General features: G+C 35.4%; 1 protein-coding gene across 2 annotated transcripts in view; it reads left to right on the forward strand.

The window, feature by feature from the left end:
- Positions 1-25,996, forward strand: part of TENM1 (teneurin transmembrane protein 1) — a 1,301,460-nt gene that overhangs the window by 783,924 nt on the left and 491,540 nt on the right. For both annotated transcript variants that reach the window (XM_033111932.1, XM_033111941.1), the window contains exon 8: positions 7,773-8,011. In XM_033111932.1, the coding sequence (XP_032967823.1) occupies positions 7,773-8,011 (239 nt within the window). The remainder of the gene's footprint in view (positions 1-7,772; positions 8,012-25,996) is intronic.

Raw genomic sequence — 25,996 nt, forward strand, 5'->3', positions numbered from 1 at the left:
TTAATAGCTGATCTTCAGCCTCCTCAGCTATGAAATGTAGATAATATCTTCTACCTTATATGGTTATTTTGAGGATTGGATGAAGAAAAAATCACAAAGTCCCTGGAAGAGTGTCTGGTGCTTAGTAGATGTTCAGTAAATGGCTATCACTGTTGCCATTATCATTAACAGTGATTATTTCTAATTATTAGTATATTTTTAGCAGTGATTCTTTTGTTACCCAAATGTCTCAAAGAAAGAGATGAAATGTGAATCAACTATTTCTTTGACTTTTTGTTTCTTTTAAATTATTGGAAAACAAAATGAAAGCATATAGTTGACCTTTTATATTTGATAAACCAAGAGATAGTTACTCACTAGTGAAAACACTTATTTTAGAGTTCCCAAATCTCATTCGTTTTGCACAATGACTCAAGAGCCTTTTAGAAGGAGTGAAGGCATCATATAAATAAATATATATTCACTGAGTACCTTTAAAGTGTGAAACAACGTACTTGGAAATTAAGACTTGGTCCCTGTCCAAGTCAAGGAATATATACTCCAGAGGCAGTTGAGGAGGTAGGGCAGATATCACTTCTGATTAAAAGAAGAGAGGGAATAATAGACACAAAATGATTTTTAAAAGAGCTCTCCCATTAGCTACTAACTACCCAGTTACAAAATCATAACAATACTAAAATAGACCATAGAGTATTGTCATTTAAAAGTAAATTGTACAACTAAAACTTAAGCCTAGAATAATTAAGGCTTAGATGGGTATCCTGAAACTCTTTGAAAAAAAAAAAACTTCCAAAATTTTTGAATGACATGGAATGAGTAGACTCTTTATGAACACTTGGCATATAAGGTTTAGAGGGGATGGATGGATGGATGGGGTGGCTTAAAATTTGGAAGAAAGACCTTAGGACAAATGAAATTACATCCCCCATTATGTAGTTTTCAGTGGAGAAAGACAATTTGTTACCCCAAGAGGTTGTCAAACTGATAATGCCATTTGAGCTCAAGAAGAGTATAAAGAATGGGCTCTTAAGGGAGGAGTAGAAATGTTGAGGTTGATATCTTGGCCAGGCACTATGCGTTTCCACAAAACAACACTAGATATTCTCGTCAGAGAAGAAAATGTGGCTGGCTCAGCATGACATTTTCTTTTATTGTCTTGTATTTTTGAAGGAATAAGAATAAATATCTATGAAAAGACCTTTCTCCAAAAAAGATACACAAATAGCCAACAAGCAGATGAAAAGATGCTCAGCATCACTAATCAACAGAGAAATGCAAATCAAATACACAATGAGATGTCACCTCACACGCATTAGGATGGCTACTACCACAAAAATAAAAAATAAGTCTTAAGAAGAATGTAGAGAAATTGGAACCCTTGTGCACTGTTGGTGGGATTGTAAAATGGTGCAACTACTATGGAAAACAGTATGGAGGTTCCTTAAAAACAAAACAAAACAAAACAAAAAACAAAAATCTAAAAGGAGAGCTGCTGTATGATCCAGCAATCCCACTTCTGGGTTTATATTCAAAGTAATTTAAAGCAGGATCTCAAAGAAATATTTGCACATCTATGTTCATAGCAGTACAAGTATTATTCACAACAGCCAAGAAGTTAAAGCCACCCAAATGCCCTGTAAATGAATAAATAAACAAAATGTGGTATATGTAGACAATGGAATATTATTCAGCCTTGAAAGAAAGGAAATCCTGTCACATGCTACACATGAATGAACCTTTAGGACACTGTATTTAGTGAAATAAACAAGTCACAAAAAGACAAATACTGTATGAATCCACATATATGAGGTATCTAAAGTTGTCAAATTCATGGAAATCAAAAGTAGAATGGTGGTTACCAGGGACTGTGGGGAGGGAGAGAAGGGAAATTATTTAATGAATAGAGTTTCAGATTTGCAAGATGAAAATGTTCTGGAGATCTCTTTCACAACAATGTAAATATACTAAACACCACTGAACTGTACATTTTAAAATGGTTACGATGGTAAATTGTATGCTTTGTGGTTTTAACAACTTCATTTAATTCTCAGCTTCTAACTAGAAGTAAGTTGAATTACTTCTTCTAGGTATAAAAATAAGTCAAATGCTTATAGCTAAGGAAATACAGGTTTAGATACTTGTTTAACAAGTAAGTTTATATGATGTAAAAGAAAAAGTTCATTGGTTATTTATGCATCTGTTGTTACAAAGCTGTAGATTTCTGTCTGTTTCCTATAGAATTTTAAGTGCCACATAATTTAGTACTAACAGATACCCTCAGAATTATGTAGTGTGAGGGGTTTCAAAAGAGAGAATACATTTTTATTCTTTTCATAGGTGATTTTAAAATCCTTACAGGAGCATTTATTATATTCCCACTTACCACCACTGGGTCTCATCAGTCTTGAAGATTTTTTTTTTCTTTCAATTTTCTTATATGCCCATTTCCTTTTGGCAATATCTTGCTTTTTCCTTTTTAAATTTGAACTTGAATATTAAACAGATGCAAAAGAGACTACTACTTACACATAAACTCTTGAACTGCATTTTTATCATTTGCTTTATGGAAAAAACCAAATTGTATGAAATTGATAGCAACATTTTAGTATATCCTCAGGTCCCCAGGGAAAAGCAATGTGCTTAGACAGATGATCTGATTTTACGAGCATATAGCTGAAGTCTAGCACTTTGCATTTGTCTTTATGCTCCTACTTTTTTCAGGGACTATGAAAACACATTTAGGCAGTAGTTTCACTTTACAACAGTGGAATGCAAAGTCTGTGACAATACAGAGCGTTTGCATTGCTGTTTTTCATGATGCACATTAAAGTAGAGATCTCTTTCAGCACAGAATCTTAATCTGAGGTTGTTAATAAGAAAACAGGAACCTTAGTATGTGAACTCATTTTATTATCTCCTTTCACTGAGGGCTGTGATTTGGATTCTATTCAAATATGAATTAGTTTAGATGTTGCTCTGCTGCGACTGTTGAATTTATTCATTGTGCTGTAATATTTTATTTACGAAACTGCACTTGGAAATCTTTCGGTGTATACCAGGATGAAATTACAGTGCTCAGGGATATTGATTATTGCTTGTAATTGCCGTCCTAATAGCCAACAATGCTATCTTTCTTTGTCTTTCTTCTACCTCTTAATGATATACCAAACCAAATCAATATCCAACATATTGGGCCACTTATGATGTCTCAAAAATCCAATTGTTTTCCTTCATAAATATGCAAAGGATTGAATAATTTACCTTCAAACATTGAATAAAAGAGCACCATACTGCTAGGTTTCTCTTTTATCCTACAGGAACATATCAGAATTTTGCTGTATAGCATCAGTTTTATGTAAGTGACATTTTGTCACCTCCAGAGTAACCACAGGGCATGGGTGGGGAGATGGGGAAGCTATTCCACTATGCTGTCTGTACAGTGTTAAGCTTTATGCTAACTACTCAAATAGATACCCAAAGGGGAAAACCCAGACTGGGGGAGCTAACCAGACATTAAAAAAATCCACTTCCTTATGACATGGAGGAGATTATTTCAGGGCCTAAAGAGGAAGTGCATTCAAATGGAAGGAACATAATGTGTGAGTCAGTTTTTGAATAAAATATATGTATTCTTATTTCTACTACATATTTTTCTCCATTCTGGACATAAATTTATGTGCCTTTAGAAGAAGCAATTACTCCTTTAGGTTCTTAACAACTAAAGGGTAGCTTCTTTGTAACGCTTCCCCACTCATCCAAAATAGTTAGGATGGTCTTTAAAAGTTACCATAAGAACATGTGACGTGGAGAAGAATAGACATATTGTGTAGTACTGTTGGAACAGATTGTTTTTGTTTAGCCTGGTTCAATTAACCCAGGAGATTAGAACCTAGTGCTAGTCCAGTGAAGACTGTGGTTGGCAGGTAGCACGGGGCAATGAAAATACACCATTTTGGAAATCCCCAATTCTAGGTTCATTCACACCTTTAACTACTCATGTTACTTTTAGGTAATCCACATATTCTCTGGACCTCAGTATCCCTAACTGCAAAATGAGGGTGTTGGGTTACTAAATGATTTCTGAGATCCCTTCCAACTCTGATTCTGTAGCCATCATTCTTACATTTTTGTCATTGGTCCCAAAGAAACAGCGTGAAAACACGGCTCAATCCAATATCATCTACATGTCAAAATCAACACCAAACATGCTTCTTCTGTGACTAATAGGCCTGGATTCAAATCTTAATGTGCCCACTACCTGCATATTGTTTTCCTTCATAAATATGCAAAGGATTGAATAATTTACCTTCAAACATTGAATAAGAGAGCACCATACTGCTAGGTTTCTCTTTTATCCTACAGGAACATATCAGATTGTTGCTGTATAGGATCAGTTTTATGTAAGTGACATTTTGTCACCTCCAGAGTAACCACAGGGCATGGGTGGGGAGATGGGGAAGCTATTCCACTTAGTATAGTATATTGTATTGTAGTGGGTAAGAACATGGCTCTGGAACCAAACTGCTGGGGTTTGAACCTCAGCTTCTCCTATTACTAGCTGTGGGGCAATGGACAAGTTACTTAACCTCTTTGTGCATGTTTTTCTCATATGCATGGAGGTACTTGTGTAATAGGGTTGTTGTAAAGATTAAATGATAAAATGCTTTGTGAAGTATTTAGAACAATGCCTGGCACACGTAAGCACTTAATGAATGTTACCTCTTATTACCATTATTATGATAACTACAATCACCACTCTACTCCTACTAAACCTCTTTTGATCTCTGTTTTATCATCTGAAAGATTAGAATAATAGTATCAAACTCACAGATATATGAGGATCAAAATAATGCATATAAAGTACTTACTTTGGTGCCTGGCCTTTCTAGATGCTAAATAAATCTTGTTCACATAAATTGAACCAACTGTACATGTAGTTGGTGTTAGCCAGTGCAGTTTTTTCAATCACCCCACCCCCAATCTTCCTGATTAGTAGTTACAAAAGCAATACAAGCTCAAGGCAGAAAACTTTAAAAATACCCCCACTATCCACAGGTAACACAAATTATTATTTTCCATTAACATATACAGAGGGTGCCAAAAAATGTATACACATTTTAAGAAAGGAAAAAGTTGTGTTAAAATTGCAATATAATGAATGACACTAGCATTCATTTGGTTAATGCCATCTTTTGAGCAAACGTCATACTACACATTGCTACCATAAATCAATTCAACTTCAAAATGTAATACATAGATAACATCTCTTAAAACTTGTACATTTTTTGGTACCTCCAGTATGTATATATACATTTTTAATTTAAAAATTGTATCTTATTGTGTATACTGTTTTGAAGCCTACCTTTGTTCCCTTGGTGATATCTGTAAATACTTTTTCTACTGAACAGATATTCTTTGACAACACAATTTGTAATGGTTGTATAGTATCCTACTATGTGTTTATAAAATTATTTATTTTGCCACATACCTATTATTGAACATTTGGGTGTTTATTTTTTGCTATTATACTGAGTAACACTGCAGTGAATGACTTCTTCTATACATTGTCATATACATCATTTCCTAATTTAAATTCCTATAGGCATAATTATTGGGTCAAAGAATATGCATATTTAAAGTCTTTTAATACATAGTACCAAATTGCCCTCCAGAAAGGCTTGTGATCTGCCTGCACTCCCCTCAGCAACCTAGCCCTTTAAATAACCTTTACCCTCATGATGCTAAAGCAAAATTCTCTAATGTGGATATTTTTCATTAACTGGCATGTAGAGTTCTTTTTTCTTTGAAATATATATGCTTTTGTTCTTTAAAAATGGAAGCAGGAAAACGGTCTTTGAATAATCTTAATGATTTATGCTTGGAGCATATGTCACATGTGCAAAGTGATGTTGCCTCTTTGTTTAGTGGAGGGGTTTTGTGTTGTAATACATTAAAATGTAGCAACAGAATGTGTTTTGTTTAGCAGTGCATTTCACTGCCCCAGGCGACATAGTAGAGTGGTTAAGATTAAGGACTTTGGAGCCAGAATGACCTGGGTTCCTATTCTGACTCTGTCATTAACTTGTTAGGTGAATTTAAGCAAGTCATTCAACTTTAGGCCTCCATTCCCTTAAATGCAGAATGAGGATAACATAGCCTATTTCATGAGTGAAGAATAACTGAGATAATGAGTGATTAGCACAGTGCACAACATTTAGCACTCAGTAAGTGTAAAGTATATGCCAAAAAAAACATACTTCATTTATTTGTTTTAGCAACTCTTTCCATGTGAATAAATGACTATTGTTTATGAAATATCCATATTACAATACTTATGAGCAGTCAGTAATTATCCTATAGTAATTCAAAAATGACAGCTGTATGAGGTTACAGGTCAGGCAAAAGTAATGCCTTGTAGAAAAAAATGCAAAAAAGGGCTTGCACCTTGGGGGTTCAGATAGGTATTTACTTAGAAAGGTAGGAGGGAATGTCCTGGGGTTATTGAAATGTTCTGTATCTTGATAGGGGTTTGAGTTGCACAGGTGATTTTATTTGTCAAATCTCAGCAAATGTACGCTTAAAATGTGTGCATTTAATCATGTATAATTTTTAAATTGAAATATATTTACTTATAACATTGTGTACATTTAAGGTGTGCAACATATTGATTTGAAACATTTATATACTGCAATATGATTTCCATTGTAGCATTAGCTAACACCTCTATCATAAATACATAATTATCGTTTCTTTTTTGTGGTGAGAATAATTAAGATCTAGTCTCTTAGTAAATTTGATGTTTATTATACAATGTCAATGTCTATAATCACTATACATACTGTGCATTAAATCTCCAGGACTTATTTATCTACTAGTTGCAACCCTTTGTACCCTTAAATATCTCTCCTACTCCTCTACCCCCTAGTCCTGGTAACCACCAATTTATTTTCGGTTTTTACAAGTTCATGGATGGACCTTGAGGACATTATGCTAAGTGAGATAAGAAAGATGAAAACAAATACCGTATATCACTAACATGTGGGATCTTAAAAAGCCAAACTCATCATGCACAAATTCTACATTAAAAATCTATAAAATATTAAACTGTAGATAATAATATGCAAGTGGAAATATGTGAAGGGAAGTGTTTGATGTATACAACTTAGTTTGAAATGTTTAGGAACTAAAATGGATGAAGACAGGAATGGAGAGATGGATAGATATGTGATAAAATGAGTATAGTCAAATGTTAACAGTAGAATATAGTGGGTGAGTATGTTTGCTCATTACAAAATTTTTTCAACTTGGCTGTATGTTTGACAATTTCTATAATAAAATCCTGGGTGAAAATATGTCTGTGAAGGGTAATCTTTAAATAAACTATTGGTTTCTGGGCCGTTCAAATTATTAAATTCCTGATGATAGTTCTCTTTCTGTTTTTGAATCAATTATTGAGTATCATAGTGAATGCGAGCAGAATAAAAACTAATATCAATGTATGATGTTAATGCCCAGAATTTGAGAAATTCACTAGCCAGCAAGTCAGGGAACAAAGAAGCCTTTTCTTCCTCTTAAAATTCTAAATGAGAACACAAGAGGGAGACCACAAAGAGCAATTGGGAGATAAATCTTAGGTATATGAAAATTTTGTTGTGCCCCCCACCAGTTCTCCTGAACTTCATCAAATTCTGATTGTTTGAAACTGGTGGAGATTGTGTTTTGTAGCAACTGGCCTTGGTTTTATAGCCCATAATTTTGTTTCCTTTTTGCAGGCATTTCCTCTTCAAACATGGATCTGGTTCTTCAGCTATCTTTAGTGCAGCCAGTCAGAACTACCCTCTGACGTCCAATACTGTGTACTCGCCCCCTCCCAGGCCACTTCCTCGAAGCACCTTTTCCAGACCTGCCTTTGCCTTTAACAAACCTTACAGGTGCTGCAATTGGAAGTGCACGGCCTTGAGCGCCACGGCAATCACAGTGACATTGGCTTTGTTACTAGCCTATGTGATTGGTAAGTCCTTTTTTCCATACCTCAATTTTCTTCTTAATAAAAGTCTTATTTTGCTTGCAGGGGGGCGGGGTAAGTCTCTTTCAACTCTGGGTCCTACAAATTTGAACAAAGGCTTAGTATTATAAATAACAAATGGATTTCTAATTATTTAGTTTTTCACTTCCTAACCTTAAATACTGCTGAAGAGAGTATGTAATGCTCTTTTAGAAGAAATATTTGTACTACTAACATGGCCTTATTGATTGCAATTACTGTAGTTAACCATTTTCCCTTCAATTAAAAGGTTGTTATAGTTTTCTCATTAGAAGTCATAAGTATCAATCTACGATATTGTCTTAAATTACAGTTCAACAATAATACTGCTACCGAATTTTCAGGTAGCAATTTCATTAAAGCAGTAGTTATTTGGAAGCTATCAGAAAATCAAGCACATAATCTCTTTCCAAGAATTCAGAGTTGTACTCTGTGACTTTAAAAAATGTATTCTTATTTTTACAAAGTAAATAGCCACAAAACTGTGTGGTTACTATGTTTGACAAGGTAAAGGAGAAAACAGTCATGAGGCATTCTTTCCACTTTTAAGAAAAATATTGTTTTTGAATCACCCTGATTAAAGTCACCCTCACTTGATAGCAAGTAGTATTGATTTTTCTCGATGGCATTTTATTTTGACTGAACATTAATTTCCTTGCTCCAGTGGTTCTGCAGTCTAAAATGTAAATTAACTTAAGAAACGTGTATTTTCTGGAAGCACTATTCCTAGAATGAATATAATATCATGGTAGGAAAAATAAAATTCTATCCTGGTGTGTCACTAATAACTTATTTTCAGGTTTAACCTGATTTCTTAATTGAAGGAGAATTACCCATATAGATACAATGAACATGATTCAGAAAGGTACAGAAAAAAGAGCTTGGATTTTCCTATAATTATAAGTAATAAAGTAAGCTTGGTTGATTCTAGTTTATTCAAAATGTGAACAATAAAAAACATTCACATAATCAGGTTTTATAGGAGTCATAGAACAGGTGATGGTAAGTAAATAAATAAATATGTTTTGTAGGGAATGTACTGATAATTTCAGCAGCATACGATCATAACCTATGAGTATACAGATGTTCATGATTGTCTTTTATATTTTCATCATACAATATGAATTTATTTGAACAGTGCTTCTATTAAATGTAGACAATATTACCCTATAATATCAAAAATGTGTTTTTTGTCTCAGACATTTCAGGATTACCCAACATGTGTGTTTATTTGGTTTCTAATAACCTGTTATGAGAAATAATACTGAAGGAATGGAGATGGGAAATGAGAAAGTACTGTAATACAAACATGATTTTAACATGGAATCAATCAATACAGGGAGTAATTTGAGAAGTTTAAATACATTAAAGGCCCTTTAAAATGTTCTTTTTTAATTATAAGACAAATTCCTGCAGGTTATATTCTATTAACTTTTACTATAGAGAGAGATAATGTTTGAGATATAAGACTTAACCCCTGGTATAAAGAAATCCATGCAATAGAGGATTATGTCATAGAAATGGTGGCGTGAGGTGAGCCTCTGGAAATCTCCCCTGGAAATTACAACAAATTGAACAGTTATAATTCCACAAAGGACTCCATGCACAGCAGACAGGCAAGACTAAGAGACGTGCAGTTGAAATCATCTAAAGGTGGGCAAATCGGGTAAGTGGAGGAGGGAAGGGGAAAGTGCAGACATGTGGGCCTCACACTGGCTGGACGGAGCATGGAGCTCTGTGCTCCCTGCATTCCAGAGCTACTGCAGCCATGGGACAGCAAAGAATTCAGATTGCTAGCACTCCCCTTATGGCCACAGTCCCAACTGAGTGATAACCACATGACACAGCTGAACCCAACACTCACAACAGAGACATCGGAGCAAAGACTGAGGGAAGAAGGGTGAAAATGGTGCTGTAAGGCCTCACTGCCAAGCAGACGACAGAAGACATAGGCATAGAGCCTAGCTGACCCCATCCTACTCTCCCAGTGTTAGAAGCGCAACACTAGCAGTGTCAGATCAAAAGAACAGAACATTTGCAGTTCTGAGAATTGAGACCCCGCAGCCACAGACTCTCAGCCCAACTAGTTCTGGTAAAGGGGAAGGAGCCTTGGGTGCAGAAGTGGCTGTGCTGGCTGTCGCTGCAATTACTGAGAACCATCTCTCACAACCCACCCGCCCCTGTCCCTTTGAACCTGGGTGGATCCCTGCTGGGGTAAACAGCCGCTGATACACACAGACTCTAAAACTGGTGCAGGAAGAGATTTAGAATTTCAGAAGCTCTCCACACGCCCCCGAGGAGGCGGTGCCCTGAGAACCAGGTGATCTGCTCAGAGGAGAAGCCCTCCTTCCAGGGAACCCCACCCCATTGTGTGAGAAGTCGGAACAGTGCAGAGAAAATATAACGCTATAGTGTGAGGGAGAAAAAAAAGCTGCAGCAGGAGAGAAAATAAAAATTTCCACTAACACTTACTGGAAAACGTAAAAAAGACTTCTTCCTATCAACCTGCTGCAGAATCCACTGCTTGTAGATGCCTAAGAGGAAAAATAATAATTCACTAATTGCCATGAATAACCAAGGTAACAAGGCAGCTCAGAAAAAAAAAAAGTCTCCAGAAAATGAACTTAAAGACATGGAAATATGTAAATTAAATGACAGAATTCAAGATTGCAATTCTGAAAAAAGCTCAACGAAATGCAAGAAAACACAGACAGGCAGTTTAATAAACTCAGAAACACAATGAAAGAACAAAAAGAACATTTTACCAAAGATACTGAATTTAAAAAAAAAAAAAGAACCAAATAGAATTTCTAGAGATTAAGAACTCAATGAAAGAAATAAAGAATCAAATAGCCAGCTTAGATGTTAGAGATGATGAGATGATGAGGAGGAAAGAATCAGTGACATTGAAGATAGAAATCTGGAAATGACACAGATGGAAGAAGAGAGAGACTGGAGAGTTAAAAGAAATGAAAGAATTCTACAAGAACTTTCTGACTCCATCAGGAAGAGCAATATGAGAATAATGGGCATAGCAGAAGGAGAAGAAAGGGAGAAGGGAACAGCAAGTATACTCAACTAATTGATGAGAACTGCCCAAACTTGTGGAAAGAACTGGATCCTCGAATCCAAGAAGCAAATAGAATACTCAATTACCTCAATCGCAACAAGCCTTCTCCAAGGCACATTATATTGAAACTGTCAAAAATTAAGGACCAGGAAAGAATCCTCAACGCAGCCCGGGAAACGAAGACAGTAACCTACAAAGGAAAGCCCATTAGATTATCATCAGATTTTTTACCAGAAACTGTACGACCATCAGTGAGTGGAATCAATTATTCAAACCACTGAAAGAGAGAAATTATAAGCCAAAAATAATATATCCAGCAAAGATATGCTTTAGATATGTAGGAGAAATAAAGACTTTTTCAGACATACAGAAACTGTGGGAATTTTCTAACACACAAACTGCGCTACAAGAAATACTATTCGAACTGAAACATTAAAGCAAAAGAATGAAAAAGCATGAGTAGTATTATGAATACACAAACAGAAGCAGGAAATGGCAAATACTACACCAAATAGGACACTATGCACTTAAACATAACACACAGGGTAAATTTAAAAAATCAATTAAAAAAAAAGAGAGAGGAAAAAGGCAACTTGCTACTGCAGCACAGGAATCAACTCACAGAATAAATAGGCATAATTTGTGACAACACGAATTTAAAAGGGGAGAGAGTAAGGGTCTGATCCGGCAAAAGGGAATAGAGAAAGGCAGCATGCTGAAAAACATGGAACACTCTAAATATGAAACTATCTTTTACATAAACTTAATGGTAACCACTCAAAAAAAAATCCAAAACTGAAATACATAACATAAAAAAAGAAGAAACAGAGGTAAAAATCAGAATACCACAACACTGAAATAATGGACAGCAACAAAAAGTCAAAGAAACAATGGAGACACAATCCTACCAGAAAACAAAGGTAGAATGATAGGAAATCCTCATATATAAATAACCACCCTAAATATAAATGGACTGCACTCACCAATAAAAAGGCAGACTAGGAGATTACATAAAAAAACTTAACCTAACCATACGCTGCCTCCAAGAGACACAACTCCAAGAGACACAAGAATATTATAGACTCAAAGTGAAAGGGTGGAAATAGTCACTACAAGCAAATGGTATTCAGAGAAAAACATGTATAGCCATATTAACATCAGATGAAACAGACTTCAAAATAAAGAAGTAACAAGAGACACAGATGGACATTTCATAATGACAAAGGGGACTATACAACAAGAAAACATAAGTCATTGATATGTATGTCTCCAATCAGGGAGCACCGATATATACCAAGGAACTAATAACAGAACTAAAGAGAGAAATTGACCAAAACAAAATTATACTTGGGGACCTAAATTTATCATTGACAGCTATGGATAGACCATCCAAACAGAAAATAAATAAATATCACCCTTAAATGACACATTAGATGAAATAGATACAATTGATGTTTGTAGAGCACTTCATCCTAGAACATCACCCATACATTATTATCTAGTGTACATGGAACATTCTCAAGGATAGACCATATGTTGGGACATAAAACTAGCCTCAGCAAATTTAAGAAGAATGTTATCAGACCAAGCATATTCTTTGATCACAAGGCTTTGAAATTGGATAGCAACTACAAAAAGAAAATGAGAAAACAACACAAATATATGGAGGTTAAACAACATACTTTTAAAGAATGACTGGGTCAGAGAAGAAATAAGAGGAGAGATCAAAAGATATATAAAAACAAATGAGAATGAAAATACATCCTACCAGAATTTTTGAGATGCAGCAAAAGTGGTTTTAAGAGGGAAATTTATATCATTACATGCCTATCTCAAGAAAGAAAAATGCCAGATAAATAACCACACGTTACACCTTAAAGAACTTGAAAAACAAGAACAAATGAAACCAAAACTCAGCAGAAGGAAGAAAATAATAAAACTCAGAGCAGAATTAAATGAGATAGAGAACAAAAAGACAATAGAAAAAATTAATGTGACAAAGAGTTGGTTCTTTGGAAAGACTCACTAAGATAAAGAGTAAAGACACAAATAAACAAAATCAGAAATGAAAGAGGGGAAGTTACCGAGAATGCCACAAAAATACAAAGGATCATCCAAGAATAGTATGAAGGACTAGATGCCACCAAATTCAATAACCTAGAAAAAAATGGACAAGTTCTTAGAAACATAGTCTTCCTAGGCTGAATCACGAAAAATTGGAAAATCCAAATAGACTGATGAACAGTAAGGAAATTGAATCAGTCATCGGAAACCTTCCCCAATGCAAAAGTCCAGGACCAGATGGCTTCACTAGTGAATTCTACCGAACCTTCAAAGAGGATATAATACCTGCCCCACTGAAACTCTTCCAAAAAATTGAAGTAGAGACAACATTCCCCAACTCATTTTCTGAGGCCAACATCACCCTGATACCAAAACCTGGTAAGGATAACACACAAAAAAAGAAAGTTACAGATCAATATCTCTAATGAATAAAGATGCAAAAATCGTAAACAAAATTCTAATACATTAAATGCAACAATGCATTTAAAAAATTATACATCATAGAGCTTGATCAAAATGGTGGCGTGAGGTGAGCCTCTGTAAATCTTCCCTAGAATTTACAACTAATCGAACAACTATAACTCCACAAAGGAATCCCTGCATAGCAGACAGGCAAGATGAAGAAGCCAACTACTGAATTCACCTAAAGGTGGGCGAATCCCGTGAGCTGGTGCGGACGGAAGGGAGAAGTGCGCAGACTTAGCTCAGTGCTCCCAGCTTGCTGCATCCCGGAACTACCGCAGCTGTGGGAGAGGGAAGAACTCAGATTGCTAGGGCTCAATTGATGGCCCACAGGGATGAGGGGACAGCATATAACAAGGCTGAACCCAACGCTAAGGCAGACACCTCGGAGCAAAGACTGAGGGAAGAGGGCTGAAAACGGTGGCTTAAGCCCTCACTGATGAGCAGAGAACAGAAGCCATAGGCACTGAGACTAGCCGCCCCCTCTCTACCCTCCCAGAGCTCGCTCGGCCCCCACCTGGCCGGTGCTAGAAAGAGAAGAGTGGCAGTGGCACTTCCAAACAACAGAATATTTGCTGTTCTGAGAACTGTGGACCGCACACACAGATTCGCAGCCCAACTAGTTCCGAAAAGAGGAGGGAGCTGTGCAAGCAGGACGGGCTGTGGTGGTGGTCGCCGCCATTGCTCTGGGCCACCTCTCACAACTCACCCCGCTGCTGGCCCCACCAATCTGGGTGGATCCCTGCAAGAATAAACAGAACTGCTGAAACATACGGGCTCTGAATCTGGTGCAGAAAAAGCTTTGGAACTTCAAAAGCTCTCCACATACCCACACGGACACTGTGCCCTGTGACCCAGGTGAACAATTAACAAAGAAGAAGCCGGTCTCCCAGGGAATCCCTCCATTGTGTGAGAAACTGGAATAGTGCAGAGAAAACATAGCACTACCGTGTGAGAGAGAAAAAAAGGCTGCAGGCCAAGAGAAAACTAAACATTCTACCAGCAAGTACTGGAAAACAATAGAAAGTCCTCTTCCTATCAACCTGTTGCAGAAGCCACTCCTGTAGATGTATAGGAAGAGAAATAAATCAAAAATTGCCATGAATAACCTAGGCAACAAGACAGTTCAAAAAGAAAGTGAAAAGTTTCCAGAAAAGGAACTTAAACATATGGAAATATGTGACTTAAATGACAGAGAATTCAAGATTGCAGTTCTGCAAAAACTCAATGAGATGCAAGAAAACACAGAAAGGGAGTTTAATGAACTCAGAAAAACAATCAAAGAACAACATGAGCATTTTACGAAAGAAATTGAAATTTTAAAAAAGAACCAAACAGAATTTCTGGAGATTAAGAACTCAATAGAAGAAATTAAGACTGAAATAGCCAGCTTACGTAGTAGAGTTCACATGATGGAGGAAAGAATCAGTGACATCGAAGATAGAAACCTGGAAATTGCACAGATGGAAGAAGAAAGAAACTTGATACTTAAAAGAAATGAAAGAACTCCAGAAGAACTTTCTGACTCCATCAGAAAGAGCAATATAAGAATAATGGACATTCCAGAAGGAGAAGAAAGAGAGAAGGGAACAGAGAATATACTCAAACAAATTGTCGATGAGAACTTCCCAAACTTGTGGACAGAACTGGATCCTTGAATCCAAGAAGCCAATAGAACACCTAATTACTTCAATCCCAACAGGCCTTCTCCAAGGCATATTGTATTGAAGCTGTCTAAAATCAATGACAAAGAAAGAATCCTCAGGACAGCCAGGGAAAAGAAGACGGTAACCTACAAAGGAAAGCCCATTATATTATCATCAGATTTTTCAGCAGAAACTCTACAAGCCAGGAGGCAATGGAACCAAATATTCAAACTATTGAAGGAGAGAAATTATGCCCAAGAATAATATATCCAGCAAAGATATCCTTTAGATATGAAGGAGGAATAAAGACCTTTCCAGACATACAGAAGCTGAGGGAATTTTCTAATACACGACCTGCACTACAAGAAATACTAAAGAAGGCTATTCGACCACCATCAACAGGGACAATTTGTGGCAACCAAAACATAAAAAGGGGAGAGTAAAGGCCTGAACCGGAATATGGGAATGGAGAATGTAAAGTGTGTTGAAGAAAATGGAATACTCTAAATATCAAACTTTCCTTCACATAAAATTAAGGGTAAGTCCTCAGAAAAAATCCAGAACTGAAATACATACTGTAATAAAAGAAGAAACAGAGGGAAACATAATAGAATACCACCATACAGAAATAATAGACAACAACAAAAAGGTATAGAAAAAATGGAGACACAGCCTTACCAAAAAACAAAAGATACAATTACAGGAAATCGTCACATATCAATAATCACCCTAAATGTAAATGGACTGATCGCCAATAAAAAGGCACAGAGTAGCAGTTTGGATCAAAAAACTAAACCCAACCATATGCTGTCTCCAAGAGACACATCTCAGCTACAAAGACAAGCATTGACTCAAAGTGAAAGGGTAGAAATTGACACTTCAAGCAAATGGTATCCAGAGAAAATAAGGTGTAACCATACCAATATCAGATGAAACAGACTTCAGGGTAAAAAATGTAACAAGAGACAAAAATGGACATTTAATAATGGGAAAGGGGATTATACACCAAGAAGACAAGGCAGTCATCAATATTTATGCCCCCAATCAGGGAGCACCGAAATATACCAAGTAACTACTGACAGAACTAAAGGGAGAAATTAAACAAAACACAATTGTACTAGGGGACTTAAATACATCATTGACAGGTATGGATAGATCATCCAAACAGAAAATAAATAACGAAATAACAGCCCTAAATGACACATTAGATGAAATACACATAATTGATATATATAGAGAGCACTTCATCCTAAAACATCAGACTATATATTTTTTTCTAGTGTACATGGAACATTCTCAAGGATAGACCATATATTGGGACATAAAACTAGCCTCAGCAAATTTAAGAAGATTGAAATCATACCAAGTATATTCTCTTATCACAAGGCTTTCAAATTGGATATAAACTGCAAAAAGAAAGCAGGAAAAAAACAAATACATGGAGATTAAACAACATACTTTTAAAGAAAACGTGGTCAAAGAAGAAATTAGAGGAGAGATCAAAAGATACATAGAAACAAATGACAATGAAAATACATCCTACCAAAATTTTTGGGATGCAGTGAAAGCAGTTTCAACAAGGAAATTCATATCATTACAGGCCTATCTCAAGAAACAAGAAAAATCCCAAGTAAATAACCTCATGTTATACCTTAAAGAACTAGAAAAAGAAGAACAAATGAAACCCAAGGTCAGCAGAAGAAAGAAAATAACAAAAATCAGAGCAGAACTAAATGAAATAGAGAACAAAAAGACAATAGAAAAAATTAATGTGAAAAAGAGCTGGTTCTTTGAAAAGATTAACAAAATTGACAAACCGTTGGCTAGACTCACTAAGATAAAAAGACAGAAGATACTAATTAAAAAAATCAGAAATGAAAAAGGGGAAGTTATCACAGACATCACAGAAATATAAAAGATCATCTAAGAATACTATGAAGGACTGTATGCCACCAAATTCAATAACCTACAAGAAATGGATAAGTTCTTAGAAACATATAGCCTTCCTAGGCTGAACCATGAAGAACTGGAAAATCTAAACAGACCAATCACCAGCAACGCAATTGAATCAGTCATCCAAAACATCCCCAAAAGCAAAAGTCCAAGACAAGATGACTTCACTAGTGAATTCTACCAAACCTTCAAAGAAGATCTAATACCAATCCTGCTCAAACTCTTCCAAAAAATTGAAGAAGAGACAGTACTCCCTAACTCATTTTATGAGGCCAACATCACCCTGATACCAAAATATGGTAAGGTCAGCACAAAAAAAGAAAACTACAGACCAATATCTCTGATGAATACAGATGTAAAAATCCTAAACAAAATTCTAGCAAATTGAATACAATGCATTAAAAAGATTATTCATCACGACCAAGTGGGGTTCATCCCCGGGGCACAAGGATGGTTCAACATGTGCAAATCCATCAATGTGATACATCACATAAACAAAATAAAGGACAAAAATCATATGATTATATCAATTGATGCAGAAAAAGGATTTGACAAGATATAACATCCATTTATGATTAACACACTTAATAAAATAGGTATAGAAAGAAAATACCTTAACATAATAAAGGCCTTATATGGCAAGCCCTCATCTAATCTCTTAATTAATGGTGAAAATCTGAAGCCCGTTACTCTAAGTTCAGAAACACGACAGTGCTTTCCCCTATCACCTTTGCTTTTCAACATAGTGTTGGAAGTCCCTGCCAGAGCAATCAGGCAAGAGAAAAAAATAGAAGGCAGCTGAATTGGGAATAAAGAAGTTAAATTGTCACTCTTTGCAGATGACATGATGCTATATATAGAAAACCCTAAAGACTCCATCAAAAAGCTATTAATTAGAAACAATCAACCAATACAGTAAAGTTACCGGCTACAAAATCAACATACAAAAGTCCATTGCATTCCTATATACAAACAATGATATCTCAGAAAAAGAAATAGAAAAACAATTTGTTTTGCAATTGCAGCAAAAAGAATAAAATACCTAGGAATAAACTTAACCAAGGATGTGAAGGACCTATATGCTGAAAACTATAAGACATTTTTGATAGAAATTGAAGAAGACACAAAGAAATGGAAAGACATTCCGTGCTTATGGATTGGAAGAATCAACAGTTAAAATGGCCATATTACCCAAAGGAATATACAGATTTAATGCAATCACCATCAAAATCCCAATGGCATTTTTTAAAGCAATAGAACAAAAAAATCATCAGAATTGTTTGGAACCACAAAAGACCCAGAATAGCCAAAGCAATCTTAAGAAAAAAGAACATTACTGGAGGTATCACACTCCTGACTTTAGCTTGTACTACAGGGCTACAATAATCACCACAGCATGGTATTGGCAGAGAAACAGACACATAGACCAAAGGAATAGAATTGAGTACACAGAAATATAACCACGTAAATATGGACAGACAATTTTTGACAAAGAAGCAAAAAATATACAACGGAGAAAAGACAGCCTCTTCAATAAATGGTGCTGGCAGAATTGGATAGCCACGTGCAAAAGAATGAAAGTGGACTGCTATCTGTCACCATGTACCAAAATTAATTAAAAAATAGATCAAAGACTTAAGCATAAGACCTGACACAATAAACTGCATGGAAGAAAACAGGTACTAAACTTATGGACCTTGGGTTCAAAGAGCATTTTATGAATTTGACTCCAAAGGCAAGGGAAGTAAAACCTAAAATAAACGAGTAGGACTATCTGAAACTTAAAAGCTTCTGCACAGCAAAGGAAAGCAGCGACAAAATAAAGACGCAACTGAATGGGAGAAGATTTTTTACAAACAGTGCCTCTGATGAGGTGCTAATATCTAAAATATATGAGGAACTCATGCAACTCAACAACAAAAAAACAAACAACCCAATTGAAAAATGGTCAGACGACCTGAAGAGACATTTCTCCAAAGAGGACATACAAATGGCAAATAGACATATGAAAGAATGCTCAACATCACTAATCATCAGAGAAATGCAAATAAAAACCACAATGAGATATCACCTCACCCCAGTCAGAATGGCTATCATTAACAAGACAAATAGTAACAAGTGTAGGAGAGGCTGTGGGAAAAAAGGAACCCTCATCTGCTGTTGGTGGGAATGCAGACTGGTGCAGCCATTATGGAAGGCAGTGTGGAGGTTCCTCAAAAAATTACGAATAGAATTACCATATGACCCAGCGATCCCTCTCCTGGGTATCTACACCAAGAAATCTGAAAACATTTATCTATAAAGACACATGTGCTCCAATGTTCATTGCTGCTTTGTTTATGGTGGCCAAGACATGGAAACAACCAAAATATCCTTCGATAGATGAATGGATAAAGAAGTTGTGGTATATATACACAATGGAGTACTATTCGGTGGTAAGAAAACATGATAAAGGAACATTTGTGACAACATGGATGATCTTGAGAGTATAATGCTAAACGAAATAAGTCAGACAGAAAAAGCAGAGAACCATATGATTTCACTGATATGTGGTATATAATCCAAAAGCAACAAAAGAACAAGACAAACAAATGAGAAACAAAAACTCATAGACACAGACAATAGTTTAGTGGTTACCAGAGGGTAAGGGGAGAGGAGGGTTTGAGATGAGGATAAGGGCGATCAAATATATGGTGATGGAAGGAGAACTGAGTCTGGGTGGTGAACACACAATTGGATTTATAGATGATGTAATACAGAATTGTACACCTGAAATCTATGTAATTTTACTAACAATTGTCACCCCAATAAATTAAAAAAAATTTATACATCACAACCAATTCGGGTTCATCCCAGGGGCAGAAGGATGGTTCAATATACACAAATCCATCAATGTGATACATCACATAAACTGCATAAAGGTTAAAAATCATATGATTATATCAGTAGATGCAGAGAAAGTGTTTGACAAGATATAACATCCATTTATGATTTAAACACTTAATAAATGTGTATAGAGGTAAAATACCTTAACGTAATAAAGACCATATATGACAACCCTCAGCTGACATTATGATGAACAGTGAAAAACTGAAGCCCTTTGCTCTTCGTTCAGGAACACAACAAGGCAGTCCCCTATCACCTTTCCATTTCAACATATCATTGGAAATCCTTGTCAGAGCAATCAGGAAAGAGAAAGAAGTAAAGGGCATGCGAATTGGGAATGAGGAAGTTCAATTGTCATTTTTGAAGATGACTTGGTGCTATATATAGAAAACCCTAAAGACTACACCAAAAGAGCTATTAGAAACAATAAATGAATACAGTCAAGTTCCTGGCTACAAAATCAAAGTAAAAAAATTCATTACACTCCTTTATATTAACACTGAAATCTCAGAAAAAATAAAAAAAAGAACAATTCCTTTTGCAGTTGCAACAAAAGAATAAAATACCTAGGAATAAATTTAATCAAGGATGTGAAAGACCTATACACTGAAAACTACAAGTCACGTTTAATTGAAATTGAAGAAGACCCAAAGAAATGGAAAGACAATCCATGTTCATGCATTGGAAGAATCAACATAGTTAAAATGGCCATGTTATCCAAAGCAATATACAGATTTAATGAAATCCCCATCAAAATCTCAATGGTATATTTTAAAGACATAGAACAAAAAAAATCATCAGATTTGTATGGAACTGCACAAGACCCCAAATACCCAAAGCAATCCTGAAAAAAAGAACAATGGTGGAGGTATCACACTCCCTGACTTCAGCTTCTACTAACCGGCAGCAATAATCAAAACAATAAGGTATTGAGAAATAAACAGACATTTAGACCAATGGAATAAAATTGAGAGCTCAGAAATAAACCCACATAAATATGGACAGATAATTTTCGACAAGGAAATCCAAAACATACAATGGAGAACAGCCTGTGTCTTCAATAAATGGTGTGGGGAGCATTGGTAAGCCACATGCAAAAGAATGAAACTAGACTACTATCTGTTACTGTGTACCAAAATTAACTCAAAATGGATCAAAGACTTAAACATAAGATTTGAAAAAATAAACTGCATAGGAGAAAACATAGGTAGTGAACTTAAGGACCTCGGGTTCAAAGAGGATTTTATGAATTTGACTTCAAAGGCAAGGGAAGTAAAAGCTAAAATAAATGAATGGGACTATATCAAACTTAAAAGCTTCTGCACAGCAAAAGAAAACCATCAACAAAGTAAGGAGGCAACCAACCAAATGGGAGAAGATTTTTGTAACCAAGACCTCCAATAAGGGCCTAATATCCAAAACATATGAGGAACTCATATAACCCACCAACCAAAAAAGCAAACAATCCAATTAAAAAATGGGCTGGCAACCTGCATAGACCTTTCTCCTAAGAGGACATACAGATGGCCAATAGACATATGAAAAATGCTCAACATCACTAATAATCAGAGAAATGCAAATCAAAACCAGAATGAGATATCACCTCACCCCAGTTAAATAGCTATGATCAACACGACAAATAATAACTCGTGTTGGAGAGGCTGTGGAGAAAAAGGAACCCTCATACACTGTTGGTGAGAATGCAGATTGGTGCAGCCGCAAGGAAAGCAGTGTGGATACTTCTTAACAAATTAAGAGTAGAATTACCATATGACCCAGCAATCCCTTTCCTAGGTAGCTACCCAAAAAATCTGAAAACATTTATCCGTAAAGATATATGTGCTCCTATGTTCATTGCAGCTTTATGTACAGTGGCCAAGAGCACATATATCAAAGTGTCCTTTGATAAATGATTGGATAAAGAAGTTGTGGTATATATACACAATAGAATATTATTCTGCCATAAGAAAAGATGAAATAATGCCATTTGTGACAACATGGATGTATCTTGAGATTATTATGCTAAGCAAAATAAGTCAGACAATAAAAGTCGAGAATCATGTTTCACTGATATGTGGTATATAAAACTGAAGACAATAAAAGAACAAGACAGACAAATTAAGAAACAAAAACTCATAGACACAGACAATAGTTCAGTGGTTACCAGAGGGTAAGGGGAGAGGAGAGTGGTAGGTGCGGGTAAAGGGGATCAAATATATGGTGATGGAAAGAGAACTGACTCTGGGTGATGAACACACAATGTGATATATAGATGATGTATTACAGAATTGTACACCTGAAACCTATATAACTTTACTAACAATTGTTACTCCAATAAACTTTAATTAAAAAAAAGAAAATGGGATATAAATTGTACCATCCATTTGAAATTCAATGAGGAGTAAGTCTCAAGTGCCATATGTTATTTAACTTTTGTTCTTTTGAAATTTACACAAGAGGAAATCATTAAAGAGAAGACACAGCTATATGCCTCAAAGTATTCAGTACCAAATTATTTCAAACAGCATAAAATTGGGAGCAACAAAAAGTTCCAACAAGAGAAGAATTTGTAATAAAACTATAGCACATTGGATATTATATTATGACAAAGGCAATACAACGAAATGCTAGTGATGTAATATTTAAAATAAAACATAAAAAGTATATTACTTTGTTATTATAAGTATAATTATATAAAATATATGCAGAAATAAAATACTATGTATTTTGTTAGAAAAAAGAAATCCACATAATATCAAGCTCTTTATTATTTGCTTTATACTGTATGTAAACCTATGTTTCAATTTAAATTTGTTATTAATGGCTACTCTTGTATCAAAAATTGTATTATGTACTGTGAGACTTATATATAGTCTACATATTAGGTTACATATTTATTAAATTCATAAGTGAAAGTAGAACATTTCAGTCATTTCAAGGACTCCCTTTTTATAGGGTAAAAAATGGCATGTAAATTTATCATGACAGTAAGGCAATATAGTGCAATAATTATAATAATAGATTTCAGACCTTTGTCACTTATTAGGTATGTTACCTTGGGCAAATTATTTAACCGTTTAAGGCCTCCATTTTCTTATCTGTTAAAATGGGCCTAAAACCATACCTGTAACATAGGGCTGTTATTGGAATTAAATGAGTTAATAAAACTAGAGCACTTGGAATAGTGCCTAAAACATAATATTTATATTGTAAATGCTAAATATCATTATTGTTGTTAGCAATATTAACTTTATAGCTATTATTCTCTATTAAAATTTACTGGTTTTCAGAATTAATCATTGTGTTCATGGCTGTATCCCAGCACCAAGAGCAATGCCTGGCATCTAGCAGCTTTGTTGGTAAAAATTTGTTGAAAAAACTGAATTATACTAAGCATTTCACTTATTCTCACAACAATACTTAAGGGTAGGGATCAACATTAAATATATTTTATAAATGAGGAAACTGAGGCACAGCAAAGATAAGAGATCACATAAAGGTCATATTGAGATTAAGAGATCACATCATGGAGAACTGGGAACCCTGAGCTTTAAGCCAGAACAGACTGACTCTGGTCATATGCTCTTGAGCTCTATGCCTTCTTGATCTACTGAATAAATCCACGAGACAAATTTTTTCTTATTAAATTTCAAATTAGATTTCCCAGGTCATCCATTGCAATGGTGAGTGCAACTAAGCTTTCTTGATTGATGAGATCTGTTGAAATCATTTAGTGTGAGACATTTTTTTTAGTTGCAGTTAACATTCAATACTATTTGATATTAGTTTCAGGTGTACAGCATAGTGGTTAGTTAGACATTTATATAATTTAAGAAGTGATCCCCCTGACTAGTCTAGTACCCACCTGGCATTATACATACTTATTACCATATTATTGACTATATTCCCTATGCTTTACTTTGTATCCTCATGACTATTTTTGTAGCTATCAATTTGTATTACTTAATCCCTTCACCATTTTCACCATGCCATCCAACCTCCCTTCAGTCTATCACTCTAATAAATCTAGTACCCATCTGACACCATACATGGATATTACAATGTTATTGACTATATTCCCTATGATATGTTTTACATCCTCATGATGACTTTGTAACTACCAATTTGTACTTCTTAATACTTTCACCTTTTTCACCCAGCTCCCCAACTCCCCTGCTACCTGCCAACCATCACAATGTCCTCTTTATCAATGAGTCTGTTTTTTTTTGTTTGTTCATTTATTTTGTTCTCTAGATTCCACATATATAAGTGAGATCAAATGGTATCTGTCTTTCTCAGTATGATTTATTTCACTTATCATAATACCTTCGAAGTCCATCCATGTTGTTGCAAATAGTAAGATTTCATTCTTTATTATGGCAGATTTATAGCCCATTATATATACATATGTATATGTGATATTATATACTTTGGCATCAGTGACACACACACACTGTCTGACAATTAAGTTACCAAACTTGTTGCAACAATGTTGCTAACCTTTTTTGATATCAAAGGGATTATTCATTATGAATTTGTACCAATTGGACAAACAGTTAACCAAGTTTACATTTGGAAGTGCTGAAAAGGCTGTGTGAAAACGTTAGACAAAAATGACCTAAACTTTTCGCTGACAATTCATGGCTCTTGCATTATGACAATGCACCAGCTCACATGGCACTGTCTGTGAGGGACTTTTTTGCCCTTCAACAAATAACTATATTGGAACACCCTCCCTATTCACCTGACCTGGCCCCCAACAACTTCTTTCTTTACCCCGAAGATAAAGGAAATATTGAAAGAAAGACATTTTGATGACATTCAGGACATCAAGGGTAATATGATGACAGCTCTCTTGGCCATTCCAGAAAAAGAGTTCCAAAATTTCTTTGACGGATGGACTAGGTGCTGGCGTCAGTGCACAGCTTCCCAAGGGGAGTAGTTTGAAGGTGATGGTAGTGATATTCAGCAATGAGGGATGTAGCACTTTTTCTAGGATGAGTTCTCGAACTTGTCAGACCTCGTGTGTGTGTGTGTGTGTGTGTGTGTGTGTGTGTGTGTGTGTCGATCTTCTTTATCCAATTGTCTATTGATGGGCACTTAGCTTGCTTTCATATCTTGGCTATTGTAAATAACACTGCAGTGAGCACAAGGGTGCATATATCTTTTCAAATTAGTGTTTTGGATTTCTTTGGATAAATATCCAGAAGTGGAATTATTGGATCAAAAGGTAGTTCTAGTTTTAATTTTTTGAGGAATATCCACTGTTTTTCATAGTGGCTGCACCAATTTGCAGTTTCACTTACAGTGTATAAGGTTTCCCTTTTCTTCACATCTTCGTCAACACTTGTTGTTTGTTGCTTTATTAATGATGGCCATTCTGACAGGTGTGAGGTTGTATCTCATTGTGGTTTTAATTTGCATTTGTCTGATGATTAGTGATGTGGAGCATCTTTTCATATGTATATTGGCCATCTGTACGTCCTCTTTGGAGAAATGTCTGTTCAGGTCCTCTGACCATTTTTTAATTGGATTGATAGTTTTTTTGGTGTTGAGTTGCTAGAGTTCCTTATTAATTTTGGGTATTAATCCCTTATCAGACGTATCATTGGCGAATATCTTCTCCTATTCAGTAAGTTGTCTTTTTGTTTCATTGATGGTTTCTTTTGCTGTACAAAAGTTTCTAGTATGATGTATTCTCATTTTTTATTTAATTTTTTTCTCTACCCTGAGATATTTTAAGCACAGACAAATCAGGCTAAAAGCTAGCACAGTAAGTTGAATGGGTTTAACATGAGGAGATGTTAATGGCAAACACTTTCACTTTGTTCTGGGTTCTGTCATGAACTGGACTTTATATGACTTTGGATA

This window comes from Rhinolophus ferrumequinum, chromosome X (assembly GCF_004115265.2).
Source record: "Rhinolophus ferrumequinum isolate MPI-CBG mRhiFer1 chromosome X, mRhiFer1_v1.p, whole genome shotgun sequence".
Taxonomy (NCBI): Eukaryota; Metazoa; Chordata; class Mammalia; order Chiroptera; family Rhinolophidae; genus Rhinolophus; species Rhinolophus ferrumequinum.